Source organism: Lutjanus erythropterus, chromosome 6 (assembly GCF_056507025.1).
Source record: "Lutjanus erythropterus isolate fLutEry1 chromosome 6, fLutEry1.hap2, whole genome shotgun sequence".
Classification (NCBI taxonomy): Eukaryota; Metazoa; Chordata; class Actinopteri; order Lutjaniformes; family Lutjanidae; genus Lutjanus; species Lutjanus erythropterus.
In genome coordinates this window covers 24,620,871-24,640,716 of record NC_139322.1, presented here as the reverse complement: position 1 = coordinate 24,640,716, position 19,846 = coordinate 24,620,871, and the positions used below count along the sequence as shown (strand labels likewise).

Genomic DNA, 19,846 nt, shown 5'->3' with positions numbered 1-19,846 from the left:
GCTTGCAGAGGAAAAGAGGGGTGGCAAAGATATTAAATGGCTCTGACACCAAAGATACCATTTGTAGAGGGGCTGGTGTGTACGAGTGCGCCTGTGACATCATGGGCTTTGTTTTTTGAGAGCCTCTGTGTGTGTGTGTGTGTGTGTGTGTAACCCCAGGGTGGGCTTGTTATCTGCTGTAGGCTGAATGAGCTGTTCTAAGGGGAGGGTGGTGGTGGTGGTGGTGGGGGGGGGGGGTTATCACCCTCGCTGGCTCTGAGTGACGCATTATAGCTCTCTCACTACTGCCCTCTTCTTGCTTTTCCCCTCTCCCTCCTCTACACCATCCCTGGAAGTCATTTACAAGATAACATGAATGAAAATATCCATCAGTGCTATTGTGTGATCTGTGAGCAACACAGTGTGTGTGAGCATAGAGAGACAGAGGAGAGAAGCGGGTAGAGGAGGAGGAGAGAGCAGAAGGGAGGGGAGTGGGGGGAGGGCTGAGAACAAAAGAGACTAATCTGAATGAGATGACATGTTTCGGAGGAGTCAAATCGGGGGAATTAGGGTTTAGTGTCCCTTCACCTCATCGGCTCATTCATTTAGAGAGGCCAGATCTCCGTGTCTGCACCCCAGAGCACATCAACAGGCATAAAGAACAGACAGCGAGAGTGAAAAAGATAGGTGGTGGAAAAAGAGAGAGACAGGGATCTAGTTTAATCATTCACAGACAGCAAGCGAGTCTATTCTTCGAACGTCAAAAGCACATTTTGAATTCATCCTGGGCACTAAAAGTCTACTACCTCAAGGGCATTTCTCTGAAAGCGGCTATAACACGAATCTCAATGAATGTGGAAGTTAAAACCGAGTTAGCGCTTCAGAATTTGGCTTTTGAATGGACAAGGAGGCGACAGAGCTCAGGGAGCGGGATTGGTGGGGGTGTGCACATTGAAGCAGGCCACACGGTTCCTCCAGGGTGCCTGGCTTGTTAAACATTCCTGCCATTTTGTGCATTTGGAAGTGGGTCTCCTCACTCAAGTGGAGAAGTGGAAAGGGGAGGGACAAGCTGTGGTGGGGGTCTATGTGGGGGAGGGATGGGCAGTTTTTTTTTTTTTTTAAGGGTTGAAGTGTGTGCTCGTTGGATGGATGAAGCCTTTCGCTGTAGGAGGGACAACCACAGCAGGGCCTTTGTAGTAAGAGTGCTCTCACTCCCTCGGCAGCCGTAAGTTTAGCTTCTTCTTTTACTCGCCTCCTCCCTGCAATCCACTGTCGACCGCCACGCCACCCAGACAGACAGATAGAGAGCAGGAGGAAAGTTCAATACTTCCGACACGGGGAGATAATCATGAAGCTACTGAGCGGCAGCCTCCTCAGACCCAAGCAACTTGGCTGAAACCTGATCCTGAGCGTTGTCACTGCTGAGTTCAAGCACTGGAATATTCATTGTTATAACCTCACCACACATACACACACACACAAACACACAGAGCAATTTTCTCAGCTGTAGCTCATTGTTCAGCCAGCCATTCTCTTATGGCTGCCAAGCATGTCTAATCTAAAACACACCTAGCCTCAGCAAAAGAGCCATGTCCTCCTTGCTGTGTATCAAGCAAATAAGATGCTGTTTAATTTGCTGCAGCATTTCAGCAGAGGGGAGGGGAGGAGGGGGGAGCTCTTAGATAATATCAGCTTCTTTTACGAGCCGCCAACAATGGAAAAGTCACATCGTGAACACAGTCATATATGCCAATGTTTTGTAAACAGCAAGGGGGGTGGTGGTGGTGGTTGGTGCCGTGGAATGAGATCAGCTAAACAAAACAAGAATGAGAGCATATTTTAGGATACAAGGCGGGCTTATTAAATCAAGAGTAGCGTTTGTTTAAGGCAGGAGTGTTAGCCATGAGGCAGGACGCACCTGCATTGTTAAAAGTGGACATGCACAAACGCACAGGCACGCACACAGACAGTAGAGCAGGGTAGTACGCAGCTTTAAGCAAAGCTACCCCCCTTGAGTGCACTGATCCTAAAATTAAATAGCACAAGGAATGCAATAATGGAACCGCAGGGGTGTGAGGGGACTGGAGGGCCAAGAAAGACACAGAGCTTGGGAGAAAGAGGGAGACTGGTGTTATTACTGATCCACCACCAACCGCAGCTCCTCTGCAAGGGAGACCAGCTGATGACCAAGGTTGCCTTGTGCCACTTCCTGCTGGGGCCGGTCCCAGCGGGGTGGCGTAACAGGCAGTCAAGGCCTGGAGGCACACGGACCACTTGATTCCACCCCAACTTTCCTTCTCTGTCTTCATCCACAAGCCCAACAACTCTCCCTTCTTGTTGGAAAAGCAGTGGGAAATACCTGGCAAGCGATACCATCAGCTCTCTACAATAGGGCAGGCCTACAGCTGACTGAGCTCCTAGGGGAGAACAGAGGCTCTTTGACAACCCCCCTCCCCCCCTTCCCTCTCGGCTAGCCCACGCTTTCTCATTTAGCAGTCGGCAGGTGGTTGGATTTCACTAAAAAGCCCTTTTCCCAGAGTCTCTAGCGTGGGGAGAGATGGGAGAGCAGAGAGGGCTTTTTAAAAATAGATCTGTTCGGTTAGCGACAGGCTACAGATTCACACTGCTATGTTTCAATATGAGATGACTCCAAGGGCTTGTCCCTCATGTTAGCTTCACTGGAAACAGAAAACTGATCGACAGCAAGCCTTTGTAGCAGAGGGGATGTGCTATGCTAATCGCCCTCTAGCCTACGGTGTCTTGGCTCGCATATAACCAGTCCAACACTTGCTGAACCACATTATACTGGTTTCTCAAGAGGACCCATGCTGGTGTGTTCGTATGAAATATAATTTACTTTACTCTGTATTAAATATCCTTCTGAAAAACTGAACTTCAGTTGCACAAGAATGATCAGTAGTGCAAATATAGATAGATGATTACATTCTATGGTAGTTACACTAAACTTAAACAACTAACAATTCACTTTCAAAACTATTTAATGAAGTTCAGATCATTTATGTAAACTCCAAATGACAGAAACTAACAATGTCTAAAGTGGGATGCCCTGATGATGTTTCCTTGTCACCACTGATTGCTGATCGTCTATGGGCTTTATCGGTTTTGTTGTAACACCTGTTTGGCATTATTATAGATCAAGGCCAAACTGGACCAACTGCACCAAATTTCACTACTAGCTATTGCAAGTGACTCAACTCCTTCACAACATGTTCCTTGTTAAGAAATAAAGGGTTTCTGTCCACTGAATTGCTGGAGGGCCTTCAATTTCAAACATAAAACAAGTGTTTAGTTTAGTATTAACAGCGTAACGTGCAGTAAACAGGGCAAATAGGAGCAGATCAAAACGAAGCTTTGCGCTTGTGTTACTGGCTAACTACATTGCTAACATACAGACAAACATCTAATAAGCATGAGTGATAGGACAGGTAACAGGGACAAGGTTATACTGGAGTTATATTTAAACTGTAAAATGATGGGTTGAGTGCAGAATCATTTTTGAGCAACACAAACTAGACTATCACTGCAGAACTCTATACATGTAAACAGGGCTTTTGACAGAAATTATTTATTTTTAATTATTTTATTTTGGGGTTTTTTCTACCTTTATTTGATAGGACAGCTTTAGATAAACAGGAAATGGGAAAGAGAGGGGGGTGAAGACATTCAGCCAAGGGCTGCATGCTGGATTCAAACTCATGGCCCCTGCTGAGGTCTCTCAGCCTCTGTATGTGGAGTGTGCTCTCTACCAACTGAGCTACCAGGGTACCCCAGAAATGATTTCATTAGCAAAGTCTTGGAAGCATTGAGTATACAGTCACGTAAACGACTTGGATTATACTGCAAACATTATGTGAGTTTTTAAACAAATGTTTTGATATAGTTTTGCCATTTTAAACAGAGGAGCACCATCAACTCCAAAAACCTGGGATAATCGGTTTTGGATTCATTCATGTGGGGCGACACCAATGAAATATGAGGTAAGCAACTGATATATAAATAATATTGGGGTTAAGTTCTCCTTTTGGTTAACTGTTAAGCATGTGACAACAACGCCAACTCAGAATTCATGGTTGATGACAAGAAAACATGAATCCTGACTTCCCAATCACATATTTTTTATGAATTTCAGTCAGTAACAATTGGCGTTCAATCGATCTGGACATTCCTAGTGCTGTATGACGTTTCAGTATTTTTTTTTTTTTCTAAACTCCACATGACAGAATCTAACAATATCTAAATGTTTGGTGAGGCAGAAACTGCTAAAAGAGCCCAAGTTGAATTATATTACACTTTACAAAAGTGAAAAGATTATAAATTTACCCTGGATGTGGTTAAGAAATGTCAGCTTTTGCACAGATGCAGATATTGCACTTCTTTGGCAATAATGGCAACATACATTACATACAAAAAAAGAAAATTACAGCTGACGTATATTTCAGAAAGACAAACTGAGGCCCCTGGAAACATTAAGAACACGGCAGTTTTGTGTGACTGCCAACAGTTGGTCCTGAGTTTGAAGAAAGGGGGAGGGAGGGTAGGCTGGTTATCCAGCTCTACGTGTGTGTCAGGCATACTCCTCCTGCATAGCTTGCTGTGTGTGCACATGACACACACACACACACACACACACACACACACGCACACAATCCCCAGGGTTCTGTGGTGGCTGCGGCAAGAAGTGCCAGCTGTCCACATCAACAACTCCCAACACTCGCACACACAAGGTGTTTTCTCTCAGACTACCCTGCATTCTCTCTGTGTTACACACTGCAGTCACTACACACACCGTGACTTTCTATGAAGAAATTACTGAATTTAATCATGTGGCGTGGCTGTGGCAGCCATGTTGTGTGACATAAACCAAGGTAGAAGGGCAGAAGGAGTGGGGGTGGGGGTGTGGTGTGGGGGCAGGTGGTTTCCATTAGCTCTCTCCATTTTAAACAGAGCAGCCAGCCAGTCAGTCAGTTAGGAAGGAAGGAGACATGCTATGGCAGCCAGCCGCCTGCAGCACCAGGCACAGTCCTACTGCAGTGGAGAGAAGGATGAGCACTGTGGATAGTATTGTGTGTTTGTGTGTGTGTGTGTGTGTGTGTGTGTGTGTATTGTGTGTGTTGCAGAGTGTGCTTGTCGAAGATAGGGACCGTGTCTATGGCTGTTAAAAGCATGCTTTGTATATGTGTTAGTGTGTGCATGTATATGTGTTACTGTACACTTGTGAGTACGCACAGATACCGGTTATCAGCGTGCTGTGTATGTGTGTGTACTGACATGTTTTTTGTGTGTCCGAGCTTCTAGGGTGTCTCCTATTGATCCCCCCATGGCAGTGTGTATAATCTCCAGAGAGAGGATCTATAATCTGGGGTGGGGGTGGACGAGTGTAGAGAACAGGCTCTGGAGGTGTCTGGCTGGGCCTGGGGAAGTGGCGAGAGCTCAGCCACAGGGCATGGATCGATTTGGTGTGTCTGCTTGCACTGCATCGGGCTGTTCGCCCCGGCAGCCGACCATACAAATGACCCGGGACACAGTCCCCCGGCCACCGCCACAGACACACTCCTCCATCCTTTTTAAAACAGCAGCAGGGCTAGATTTAGCTGCAGGCCCACCTATTGGCCCATTGCACTTGTCCTTCCACCCTTCCCCATCCAATCGATGTGTACTAAGCCGCCTGAACCCATCTTCAAGGGATAGAAAGGCTAAGCAGAGAGATTGGAGGGTGGCTGGAGATTGGGAGTGTGCACACGGTTTCAATACTAGCTTACCTGTTATTTCTTATGTGATGACATGGGCCTGAATGTTTCTAAAGCTGCCTGTGACAAAAGCAATCAGAGCAGCATTTTGATTCACTATTTCTTCTAGTTTCTGCCCTGTTTTCCAACTTCCCTCTCCCCATGTCTGGGGTGGTGCAAATCCCTCTCCGAGGGTGGTCAGTTTTACATATTGTGTGTCACTAGACGGCTATAAAGGGATTTAACATTTAGTAAAGCATAATCCATTGCAGGCTTTGTGCCTGCCTAAGCTGCACACATCAAATCTGATTGCAAGAAGGCTGCTACCAATGACCAAGCAGGAGGAGGAAATCAAGCACACACAGAGGGCTTATCACTTGAACAATAAGCAGAGGAGACAGCAGGAGGTCAGTTGCTGAGGTGGAGGATCTTCTATGTTGACAAAAGGAGGTAAATTACAAACTAGTGTACTGGCGCTGGGGCCACCGCCACCCAATCCTGGCTCATCCCTAATCTAAACCAATCTAACAGCTCCAGTCTGCGCGGTGGGAGCAGGTTGTGACACCCGGGCCGCTCTAGACCTGTCAAACTAATTGAAGGAGAAGACAGGAAACATAAATATTCCCCGTCAACCAGACACCGGCTGCGCTGTTCGCTCGGATGTGGAAATATAAATATTCGCCAGGGCTAATCCACTGAGACGGTCGACTTTGTTTATATGCCTTTTGAATGTTTCATTGATGTGACTGGCTGCTTCCGTTTTTTTTTTTTTCCTCAAACCCCCTCTCTTCCTCTCAACTCCCCCCTCGTCTCCGCATGGTTAACTGTGAGACAAAGCACCGGTGCTCTCTCTATTAAACATGAAATGCGGAGCAAAAAAGGCTTCAGTGGAGTCCGTTGCAGAGCATTAGAGAGAGAGAAATAGAGAGTGAACAACAACAAGGATTGGGTTCAGTGTGCCTGCCTGCTTGAGGACCTCCAATGATACCGGCGCTGAGATAATTTAGCCAACAAGATTAAGTTTAAGACGGGGTTGTCTCAAGTTGTCTCTTTAGTACAGTAGCTGAAAGAAAAAAGGAGATGTTGAATGTGTGTATGGGTAGGTAGTTGGAGGAGAAGATAACCTAACACAGTGGCTATGATTTCCTACGTCTTCCCATTAACTCCCCGAGCAATGTGGGCCACCCCTCCCCACACCACTACTTGACCTTTTGCTAGCTGCTAGATAAACGAAAAGACATGGCGGCAATGATTTAGTTGCAAGGCACTGAGCGGTAGCCGAGCTAGAGCGGACTACACACACAGGCGCGGCTAGCAAAGCCTGGCTTCCTTCCGACAGTGAGTGCTGACATTCCCCTCCTCTAATGCAACCAATTTATAAACAGAAGGTGAAAGAGAGGCCATGTTTACAGCTGCGGAAAAGGTTGGTTCCCTTTTTAGCCTCATTCATGCGACATAATGAAGACATTGCACCGCAGCTCAAACATCTCTCCAGGAAACTGGAGTACCTTTTGGCCTGAGAGGAGATAGCATACTTTTAGTGAGTCAGATGGCATTGGGATGAAATCATTATCATGGCTATCGTCACTATCACATCATCTAGTGAAGAAGCACCACTTTGCTTTATTGACTTAACCCAAGACAAAGTACAGAGTGGGTCAACTTGGAATTGATTGTATGATGCATCGGCCTTCTAGTCTGATGGAGTACTTCTGCCATTAGAGTCTCACTACTTTAGAGAATCTGTAATCTGTTTTTTGACATAAGCACCCAGAAATCAATCAGTGATTAATTAAAAATGTAACTTAAAATAATAATGTGGATTACTTGATGAGGGGTTTTATGAGGTACCTATCCATGGTCAGTGTATTAGCTACAGTTAATGGCAGTTGACACATACCCAGTTTGGGGAAGCAGACAAGAGCAGCAGCACAGAATCTAAGCAATGGACAGCTGTGGACGGGGACAACACCAAAATGTATTTTAGCCACTTAAAAAAGGCCCACCTATAGTAAGTCAATATCAGTTCAGTCTACCCCATTATCCTGCCAGCCTTTTCCAGTGAGAAACTGCTGTTACACAAGCCAAATACCACTCTCTCCATCTCTAAACCAACCAAACACTACAGGCAAAAACAGTAATTTTACCTCTCAGAATACGGGAATTGCTGCTCTACTGATCTACTAGTTTGCATGTATTATCATGTGACTTTGGTGAATCTGAACTAATCTTTTAACACATAGAAGTCACCCAATAACACAAACAAACTAACCAATTGCTGCAACAGTAGACCAGCAATTCCTCTGTTCTGTGACGTAAAAATACTGATTTTGCCAATCAAGTTTGGTGGGTTTAGAGAAGGTGATATGTGGCTTATATAACATCTATTTCATGTTGAAAAGGGCTGTCTGACAGCAAGGTAAAATGGTTGAAATATACTATATATAGCGTACACACCTAAGTAATATTGATTTCTTTTAGGTGGATAAAATACTTTTTGCTGCTGACCCTGTCCACAGCAGTACACTGCTGACCTTCCTACACTGGGACCCCTGCTCTTTTCCCAAACTGGGATTGCATCTAATGCTGCAATGCTGACTATCATGAAGTGCCTCAAACAAGCCCACTCCAAATTATCCCTTATTACATTAGCCATGACATGAACTTACCTCCAGGTCTGTAAACAACATCGTCTTCTGTAATGAAGGACGTGATTTCTCCGTTCTCTGTGCGCTCGTAGCGTGACTTCTTCTTCGGCGTCTTCTTCTTGCCCTTCTTGCCAGCCTCCTCGGCCGTGCCGCTGCCTCCACCTGTGCTGCCATTGTCGTTGTCCTCATCCTCGCTGTGCTCGCTCTCTGCATAGTTCTTGGCCCCACCTTCAAGAGTACAGCTACGTCGGGGCCTGGAGCTTTCGCTCTCACGGTCACCCCGGTCCCCGTCCTGCCGCCGGGACTTACCGGCTTCTCTCTTGTCCCGGTCCCTGTCTCTGTCTCTGTCCCGCTCTTTCTCCCTCTCCTTCTCTTTGTCGGCCGTCATGATCCGCCACGTGCCTTCCTCAGTCCTCTCACGGCTGGGCCTCCGTGAAAGGTAGACTGTGAGCCTGGGCTTCAGTCTTCTGAATTTACCAGTCAAATCCAGGGAAAATTTGGCCACACCAACAACCCCAGTGTTTCAGAAAAGCTGTGGACAAGAGAGAAGAACAATAATTAGCATAACCCCATGTCAATAACCATTATCCTCACAGTGCAGAAGCTACATTTCTAAGTTTAAAGGGTTGTTTTCTGCTGGAGGAGATCTTGGGTGAGAAATACAAGATTAGTTCCTGGAGATCAGGCAGCTGTGCTGACTCTTCTCAACATCACAGTAATTGTTGGCACTCCCTTCCACAACCATGTATACTCTGGAGAACACTGAGTAGCTTTATCAAAGAACAGAGCCTTCTAGCTTCCTGCTCAAACATATTTCCATTCTTTCAGTGAGGCGGTAAAACAGAGTTATTTCAGGGTAAAAGAATGGGAAAAAAAGGAGAGTGAGAAAAGTATAAAGACAAGTGCAGCATGTACAGTATTTGTAACACAATAAGCTAAAGGGATGTTGTAACTGAATGAGCTTAAAGAAGGTAGTGCTGCTGCATTGAGAATGAGGCATGCAGCCAATAGAATTCCTCAGAGATAATGTGTCAAGGGGCTTTTTCAGCACAAGATGCTGCTTGTCTTTTGCGATGCCACGGGAGAAACACAGCACGAAGCTCAATGACAGAGTTAACTGGCTAACTTCTCTGCAGACCATCTGTGATGACACCAGGCTCAATTTTACTCATCTGTGTGTGTGTGTGTGTATTCTGGCTTACTGGACTGCACCCCATCCCAGCCCTCTGCCCTGGCTGACAGTCACCACTGTGCTAATGTGAAGTGACAGCTCTGGAGGGAAGAACACAGCAATCCACTGGGTAAGGAAAGGGAGAGGAGAGTGGCTCAGCCAGTCATTCACCATGCCCAGTCCACTGCCATTTTCAGCTAGCGCCGTTCACTCAAAAGGAACTCGACTACCACTTTCTCATGCCATAATGAAATCCTCCATAAACAGTGAAGTGGGCAAAGCTGAAGCAGCACGCTGTCTCTGCACTACACTGCCCTACACACTGTGCCTACAAAGGAGGCTTCTCATTTACTGCCAGTGTTTGCCCCCTCCGCCCCCACCGCAACAAATTAACTAGAAATAGTTATTACAGCCCCCAGAGGGATCAGACCAGGCAATCAGCACCCACGTTACCATGGCTGTGAAAGCAGGGTGGGAGAGGGAGAGTGAAAAAAGAGGGAGGGGTATGGATTGAGCCAGGTAGAGCGGCTCCAAGTGAAAATTATACAGCATGTCTGCAAATGGACATGGGTTTATTGGGAAAAAGAATATGAAGTGAAGAATAGAAAGAAAGAGGAAGGTGGAGGAAAGGTTCTTGACAGGCACACACACCGACACACTCTCATACAATGAAGTGCATTTGACAACGGCGCTCCTCAGCAGCGGGTGCTGTCATCTCGTGAGCAGACACCAACTGACAGGGCAGCTGCTCTTGTCGTCGGCTTCAACACAAACACTGGGCCTGATTAAACCGCAGCCTCGTCACAGCCCCATTAATCACCTAATGATGAGTTACCACGGCGACCACTGGGCTGCCAGCATATACACACAAGAGCACATTAGCGCGCACGCAGGACGTGAGGATTCAGGGGGGGATGTGACGCGCATGTGCTTGAATGGACACCTCAGTCGGTGTGCCAAAAAGCATACTGTGCACCCCTCCTGTGTCCATTTCCAGCAGCATGTCTCGGAGGTGTGAGAAACATGAAAACATTGATGAAGGTACCATTTGATAGCACGACTCTAATCCTGGGAGCCGCCAGAATCTGTGTATGAGCTAAGCACCTCTTCTCTCCTCTAATCAGTAACATAAGCCTCTTCCACTGAAACCAACCAGGACCCTGAACTGTTGCAAATGGAGGCCTGGCCCATTCTCCTTTGATGTCGTGGGCCGCTATAAGCCTCAATAAGCATCTTTACAATCTAGGTATTATTAGTTTGCATCTGGATACACTTTACACAACTGCCTCATTCCCCATGATGTATGTGCAATTACCTTGCTGACATTAACATAACTGTGTTTATATTAACCCTAAGAGGAAAAGAAAATCTTCATACAGACATGTGCTCACTCATGTTTTAATTTTTACCGGCCAATTAAAAATATGTTCAAGTGTCTGTGGTTACTTTGTTGAACATCAGAGAGTTGTCGTGATACCAGAATTTTAAACTTTGATACAATACTAGTATGCAAAACAATACTTACTACCTCTTTGAATACCAAGGCAAAAAAGAAAACAAAGTCCCAGGCATACAAAATATGATATGCTGCTAACATCATTTCAGGCTGGACCTGTTCAGGCCAAACTGGACAGAGGTCTTGACACTTAGATCTATTTTTTACAAGCTTTGGTGCTTTTGATATTATAATTCACAGATATTGTATCGTTATAAAGATGTGGTACTGAAAAAGTATCAATACTAAGTTATTTTTTTGACAACCTTATAGTCAGCCCATATTATCAGCCTGATATTGGTCTATCAGAGTAGTCAGATATGCACTTTTTGAAAAAAAAATGTTCAAAACAGCACTGTCAATGCAGATTTTTTTTTTTTGTTAGCTTAACAAAAAGCATTCTGTGTATATTTGGTCTTACTCACTTGTTCTCATTTCAGGATTAATGTATACATACATTTAGCTCTTTGTGTTTCTAATAATTATTAAAAATACTAATGAAAGTTTACTGTTCCAGTGCCCAAACATAATTTTGGACAGTATGATTTATTTTTAATTTGTAAAATATCCTGCTACACATACTTTCAGCACAAGTGTTAATCGGTTTTGCGGGATCATTGAAAAAAGGGGGTTTATGTATATAATTCTAAAATATATTGTATAGGGAATTTCTGTCAATATATTGATTTTTTTACTCCCTAATACTGGTATTAGGGCTGTGTGTTGGCAACAATCTGGCAATAAAATACGTATCACAATATAGGGATTATGATATTGCAATACTGTAAGCAAGGTGATTTATTGCTTATTTGAATCTCATTTTAGGAAAACTGTTATAGTTTAAAGAAAACACCACCATATGCACAACATCTGAATTAAAGTTTACTTTTTTATGCAATCAGACTAGTAAAGATAGATAACAAAACTGCTATCTAGCAGTTGGCGGTTTAAACACAACAAAAAAATAACCCACTGCCACAAATCTTTACATGTATTGCAATATGATGGTTCAGTGTTTGCGAAACTCAATACAGTAACATAATATTTAATGTTACTCAAGTGTATCAATATTTCCTTACACCATAAATTGGTATCACCCCCAAAAATCCAGTATCGGTCAAGCAGGGCTGTACTTTGATGCAGATAAAAGAGCAATTTGAAGTTGAACAAATTGAGTGAGTAAGAGTGAGGTGAAGTAGTAATACCGTGGCAAAAAAAAGTCATAATGTATTGATGGCTGACAGAGAGAAGAGAGTGAGAAAGAGAAAGTGAGAGAGAGAGAAAGCGAAGGAGAGGGCTTTCCACCCACTACCCGGGAAACAAAGTGGTTAGTAGAAAGCAGCGCTGGCTGCCTGGCCGATGAATAACGCTGTGAGGGGGCAGGTGAGGCTTGGAGCTATTACACATCAATCACTGGGCCAGGACCCTTTGAAAGATACCAGCTGTCTTAATGGAAAAGAGAAGGAGGGGGCGGTGGCTGGAGAGGGGTTGAGGGGGTCCCAGCCAACGTCACCTAATCCACCATTTACATTACTGCAACGGAGTCAAGGGCTAGCAGCCAGCGGGGCCCCGCTCAAATACATTTCTCTTTGCTGTGCCTGTTTAAATGAGACCTCTGGCCTGAAAAACCACACAGTTTGTGGCTCGATTAACACATCATCCCCCACAATGGCCACACAGCAGGTTCCTGTTACTAAACACAGCTTTTTTTCCTTTTCCCTCTCCCTCTCAGTCGAACAGCCTTTTAAAAAGCCATGTTTTATTCATTCCAATCACTCCCACATTTACCCAAATCCATGCTCATCTCTGTAGTTTTAATCAAAACCTGTCTAAGGATAAACATCCAAATTATCACGCTTCACTTGAGTACCTATACAGCTGTAGGGTTTCTTTTTTAATCCCGCCAAATTTTGCTAATTGATTATCTTGGATCAGAAATTTGCAAAAACTGGACACTTATTCACACAGCATTTTGTAGAAGAAATAATAAAGAAAAACTAGAAACGTCTACATTTAAATGTAAAATAGACCACAATATAAGCAGCACAGTGATCTACTCAGTTTTGGGAGAGAGACTGAAAAGTCATTCATGGCATATTCAATTGGAGAATTATGAAGTAGCAAAATGTGATTGGCAAGGATTTAGGACCGGCTTTGCAAAGGGATTGAATGAAATACTCGCATGAATACAGATTAGAGGAGAACAATGTTAGCATGAATATACACAGGGTTATTAACAATGAGGGCAACTCAAATTGATCCGAATAAACCAGCCAGATCCTCAGCAGTGCACGGATCCTAGCCGCGGTGATGTCGAGCTACAGCAGGTTTTCGTCAGCTCCAATCCATTACTCAGTGCCATCTAATCTAAACTGCCATCCAAGCCCCCCAGAAACAACAGCACAATGAAAGGCTCAGCTGGAGGCGAGGGGTAGGCCACTTCATAAGGGATTCTCTGTGGTCTCTGCACCCTGCCTGCTTTGTCTTACCTGGTGCAATCATGGCTCGCTTTATTCTCCTAGGCCCTCTCTGTTTTAGTTCACATTGGCAGGGCAAAGACACTTGTCTGCTCCACTTGTTTTTCAATTCACTGATGAGTAACCGCATCTTTTTTCCCTCTGCTAAAGCTGCACTCACAAAAGGCTCTATTTTTAGCTGGCATCCGGGGTTAGTTTAGTAGGTAAAAGCCATGCTCAAGAAAAGATAGCTTGGGGCTTTCCAACATCAACATTTAAACCTGCCTAGAGACTCCCATGGTAAAAAGCAAAGCACTGCAGCACGAGAACAGATTCTCATGCACAATGACACTGTGTGCAACAATAAACTATCACTGTCTACAATGATTAAGACAATTTACAAAATCTCCCCGGGCCAACAATAGCATCCAGTACTCTCTTTTTGTAATATAAACCGATTCCCACTAAGTCGAACATATTCTCTGTCCAACAGTCCACAGGTACTTCCATCCACAGACATAAGTACCAGACTGTGTGCTCCACAGGGTTTAAGCCTCTACTCCATCTCTAAAAGAAGGCTAAATCCTCCCCTAGTCCCCTGTTTGTGTGCTCTCCGCCAGAGCTCCAAATGGCCCTGAGGGGGCCGCTCCACAACCAAGATGTCCATTATCTACAGGGTCTGTGAACAGGACTTCATTTCAGAAGCCTAATACCAGCTCACTTCAAGACACAGTACCTGCTCTCCGTCCGCCACGTTTGTCTGGCTGGAGCAAAGCTGAAGGCCATTGCGGCGGCTTCACAAGGCATCATGTTTTGACACGGCTCCTGAGGGAAAATGCCAGGGTTGTCTATTGTCACCATTCCCCTTTGCCTCTAAATGAGGCGCTCTTGAGAAATGTAATCATGAGCAGGCCAGGAAAAAGGACCTTTGCCAATGTGTCATTGATAAGAGAGGCAGGAGAATGTGAGGTACGTGGCAGCAGACGGGGATATCATGAATGTGGCTCTTAATTGAATTTCCCTGTAAATCTGGGGGGTACTTTTTTGCAGTGTGAATGAAGTGTATGATTCGATAGGATTTCTAGTGTCTTCTGCCTCTGGAGGTGGCAGTGACGATTCAATTTTTTGGTAAATTGTACTGTTGGAAATTTAGTGAAAGGTAAAGCTGAGGCCAGCAGAGGTATAAACATGCACTTAGGACACATTCAAGCTGATTTGTACTAAAAAATATATGCATCCTCAAACATTTATCTCTATAAAATGGAACAAGGGGAGGAGGAAATGAGTTACATGACATTTTCTCAATCAGAAGTATATAGTAAAAAGAGATTTACTGTCGAAAGAAAAAAAAACACCTCAACAGTGATTTTGTCTTCTGTTAGAATGAAAGGACTCTTGAGATTTTAATATTTGAGCACTCAATCATGTACCACTTTCACTGATATTCTGCAATCAAATATCCCCACTCTTCCTCCTTCCCAGATCTGCCTATCAGCTTAACGATCCTCTCCGTCAGTTCAACTCCAACTGGTAGTCTAAATGAGTGTGGGAGAGCAGGAAATGTATTCATACAGCTGCCCTACATCCTCCAGCTACTCTAATCACTATGTCACACAGAGCGACGTGCCAACACAGAGGAAAAACTAACATAAATAGATTAGAGTGACAGATAAGACAGCTCTGAGGCTTCAGACTGACAGCACAGGCCAGCGGGGGCACTGAAGGATGTTTTCAAGAACAGCTCCGAAAAACAAAGCCATTAGGTCAGTACACAGGACCATTTTTCCACCTAAATTATTTAGCTATGTGATGGTGGCAAACTGCTCTGTCCTCAAACAGATGGTCGGGGAGGGGAGAAGGGCAATCCCTCTATTCAACGTCTTATAATGACCCGAGCCAAAAAAACACCTCCACCTCTAGATACCACAGGATGGTATTACCTCTAATTAGGAAGGGCTATTATTTCATATGCAAACGCCTCTCCCCTAACCGCCAACCGCCAGCCCAACCAGCCATCATGACTGACTGCCACTACAACATAAATAAAACAAAGGATTCCTCTTCTACCCGTTTTTGTGTTCCCCTCAATGCTAATTTCAGCATTCTCGCAACCAGAGCCATAACTCACGAGTAAATGTGTGGGCACTGCAAATAGACACCGTCAGTGTGCGTTCTCCAGTCGGAGACGTGTTTGTTCAAGGAAAAGGACGGCTTTAGAAAGCAGTCAGCGGGGGAGGTGACGAGAGGAGTGGAATATTCAGTGTAGCGTTCAGCCTTGTCATCCACCATCTCAGTCATGCAGGCCAGTGATCCTAGGCAGAGGGAAAGCACCCTCTGCAGTGCGCATGAGGAGAATAATATGAATCAGAACTCTTTGAGGCCTCCATACAGCTAGTAGCCACGCTTTTTCACCTATAGCCGCAGACATGGCTGTGTTGTAAATTCTAGATTCTGAATGCGTTTCCTTTACCTATGTCTTTGTGGCTGAGTGACCTGCTGCAATTCATACAATACAAAATGCTTAGATTTGTCAAAACCATTTTTAGTTTTGACAAATTTAGGCTAACTTAAAACTGTTTGTTTCTGCTTTTATCACTATTGGTTTCTGCCAATATGTATATGTATTTCCAACAGTGCTAAGGAATAGTTTGGGCACTCTATTACTCTTCATATGCCACTCCATATGTTATAAATGTTTTGTGGATGAGGTTCCAGAAGTGAAAATGTCACGGAGATGTACTACAATACCCACAATCCTAACTGTAACTGTGATGTCTCAAGTGGAGCTCACTGTTACCATGGAAATGCTGACCACAACTGCAAATGAGTAGTTCTACTAGCTGGCTGGATAGCTAGGTAGCTAAGCTTAGCTACCACGAGTTGTACTATTAATGTCATTATGCCACAGTGAATATAATTTCTATAAACACACACTACAACATATTACAAACACTGTTATTAACAGTATAAACACTATAATAAAGACAGTTTAATTTAAGAAGAAGCAGTATCATTTGCAATGGTTTATGAGCTAAGTAGTCTGGGGTTCGCTCTTCAAATATTTATGTACACAATCTTGTACCTTTACCTTTTTCCATTCTCAGATCTATTTTTTATTCAGAATTCACTGTTTAATGGTCACGATTCATCTCATAGTTGGTTTGGTTTCAGGCTTACAATTTTTTACATAAGAATTTTCTGAAATGTCCGTGGAGTGAATTAATGGGAAATTCACTTCCAGAACCCAAGCTGCTGAAAAAAGAGGGTGGTTACTGTTGAGCTCTATATGCCTATTATGTATGTATACTGTATTTAATGTGCATTTATCTTGTAGACTGATGTGGGCAGGTATGCAAAAATACATACTGTACCGTCTTTGTGTATATTCATAATGACAGCACGGTTAAATCTAATCTTGTTCATATGTTTTTTTTAAATATTTTATTTCTGCTACTCGAGGTGACTGTACTTCATGTTTTAGGGGTGGGGCAGGTGGGTGGATAAGTTATTCATTGTGTGCATTAAAAAAAATTAAATATTAGTCTAAGAACATACTCACTTTGTGCTTGTCAACATTTCCAAATAAAAAAAAAATCTAAAAAAAAAAAGCGAGGGGGGGAAATGGCCTGAAGTGATGAAAACGTTGCTGGAACAAGCAGGATCTGAGCTCAGAGCTCCCATATCCTCTGTGGACAGCTCATAAAACATGCAGTGGCTGGGACTGGGCCTCTTACAGCAGTGGCATTTTAGTGGACCCTGCCACAAACACACAGGCCACACACACACACCGGCAGGCAGGCTACAAATACACACAATTAATTTTAAAGAGTCTGAAGAAGTCAGACCTGTGTGGTTTACTACCTGGACCATGAGCTAACGCTTAGGTCTTAACCTAAAAATACACAACAGCTACAAAAAGGTAACTATTTTCCAAAAGCATTAGCTGCAGGGGCCTAGAACAATGGGCTTTTTGGGAAAATATGAGAGTGGAGGCTGGATATTACGCAGTGTACAGTAGTGATCCACAGATTAACTCTGCCTGTTCATGTGTGAAATGGAGACTTGATCCCTGACTGATAGTGTGCTATGCCTCCAGCAAACACAAGCTGCATATTTTTCATCTTTCCAAACACCTAACAACTGCAATATATTGGATTACACAGTGCATCCTTCACTGTGCAACAACAATGGCACATTAAAAATACCGCATGACACAACAGAGCTCAGGCGGTGACTACAGGCCTGTTGTCTTTTTTAAACCAAAGGTGAACGCAGATGGTTGTGCGGCTGAGTTGCAGTGAATAAGCCTCAGATATTCTTGGAATGTTAATGTTAGGCTTTAAACCATGGCAGTCTCACCGACTTCTCCTCTCATCACTGGGCCATTAATGACAATGAAAATACCATTTAGCCCTGCCTTTGCCAACAACACACTCTTTTAAAATACAGAGAACACCTCCAAAATGATTTGCTTTCTTAACGCCTCTAGAAATTTGTTGTGAAATAGTAAAAATGTATACATGATAGCAGAGCTGAGTGTCTCATTAAGCATCCACAAAAATATGTTTACAAATAAATATTAATAACTGTTAGAAAACCCAGTTCCCAAAACAAATAAAACAAAAATCTATACCAGTTTAAGTGTGCTGTATGCCTATTAAGGATTTTTTCACGACTTGACTTTGTTGTTAGACAGCCATCTTTGATCAGGAACTGAATCTACACTTTCTTCCAAACAAAATCAGTAATTTTACTATTCAGAATAGGCACGTTACTGGTCAACTGTTGCCTCGATTAGTTAGTTAGTTAATATTACTGTGTAACTTTGGTGATTTAAAAGCTTAGTTCAGATCACCAAAGGCATACAATAACACAAACAAATTGACAAATTGAGGCAGCGGTACACCAGCATCTCCCATGTTTTGTTAGCTAAAATGTTCTTCAAATGAGTCTGGAGCGACATAACAGCTTCAGTTCCTCATTTAGTTCGAATAGGGCAACTAGTGTGGATTTCTTATGAGTGGTCTGTGAGATTAACTGTGAAATTTTTGCAATAAATGTCTAAGCATAAGCATGCCAAATTAAAATTAGAAATGCACCAATTCTAATTTTCTGTCAATATCATGCAAGCATGTGTCTGTGTGTGTGCTGCTGCGATCATAGCTGTGGTGTGAGTGACATTACAGTCAGTTTGTGCTGTGCACACGACGTGACCACCGTGAAGACCATGTATGTGAATGGAGGGGCACAGAGTAGGATATGTGGCGCTGACCGGCCGGTCATGCTGAAAACCAGCCCGTTCCAGTCTCTGGTTGGTCAATCGGTGTATCCCTAATTAAAATCTGATATTAAGAAAGTGTTAAAAAAAAAACTTAAATGACAATATTTCAAATTTGGTTGAAAACTAATTCCTATTCCTTTTCAGATGCTTACCATTATGTACATAAGATGCTAACTTACATAGTCAGAAGGGTATTGTGGATTTGGATTTCCAGTGGCTTTAATATTTAGCAAAGTAACAGTAGGAAAAGGTTATATATATATATATATATATATATATATATATATATATATATACATATACATATATATATATACATATATATACACATATATATACATACATATATATATACATATATATATACATATATATATACATATATATACACATATATATACATACATATATATATATATATATATACATATATATCTATATATATATATATCTATATATATATATATATATATATATATATATATATATATATATATATATATATATATATATATATATATATACACATACATATATATATATATATACATATATATATATATATATATATATATACATATATATATATATATATATATATATATATATATATATATGTATATATATATATATATATACACACACACACACACACATATGGAGTAAACGTTTCTACTGCACTGATAAGACACAATTGTTAACTAATCCCATGCTTGCATTGTGTTTAAGCATGCCATATGCTGTGCTCATGCATAAGAAATCAGCCTCTAGTGCTTCTGCCATCGCAGTCGCTTAGTAGAAATCTAGGAGGACAGGTTTGTGGAGCTACAGTCTTGTTAAAATAGCTTCCCACTGCATCTGCAAGCTTATAAAAAGCCACTGAGAGCATATTCACTACAGTGAAGCATTCATCTGTGTGTATACACACGTGTCAATCTAAAATGTGTAGACCATTGACACACACACACACACACAGTTACAGGGGTACACATACATATATAAACAGAAAAAAAGCTGCTGCTGAGCAACTGTATTTGCAGTCCAGGTCAGACTATGTGCTCAGCCAATA

General features: G+C 42.9%; 1 protein-coding gene across 4 annotated transcripts in view; it reads right to left on the bottom strand.

Moving 5' to 3' along the window:
- Nucleotides 1–19,846, bottom strand: part of rerea (arginine-glutamic acid dipeptide (RE) repeats a) — a 178,458-nt gene that overhangs the window by 92,837 nt on the left and 65,775 nt on the right. For all 4 annotated transcript variants that reach the window (XM_084721320.1, XM_084721321.1, XM_084721323.1 and 1 more), the window contains one exon: nucleotides 8,396–8,906. In XM_084721320.1, the coding sequence (XP_084577446.1) occupies nucleotides 8,396–8,762 (367 nt within the window). In that variant the 5' untranslated portion in view covers nucleotides 8,763–8,906. The remainder of the gene's footprint in view (nucleotides 1–8,395; nucleotides 8,907–19,846) is intronic.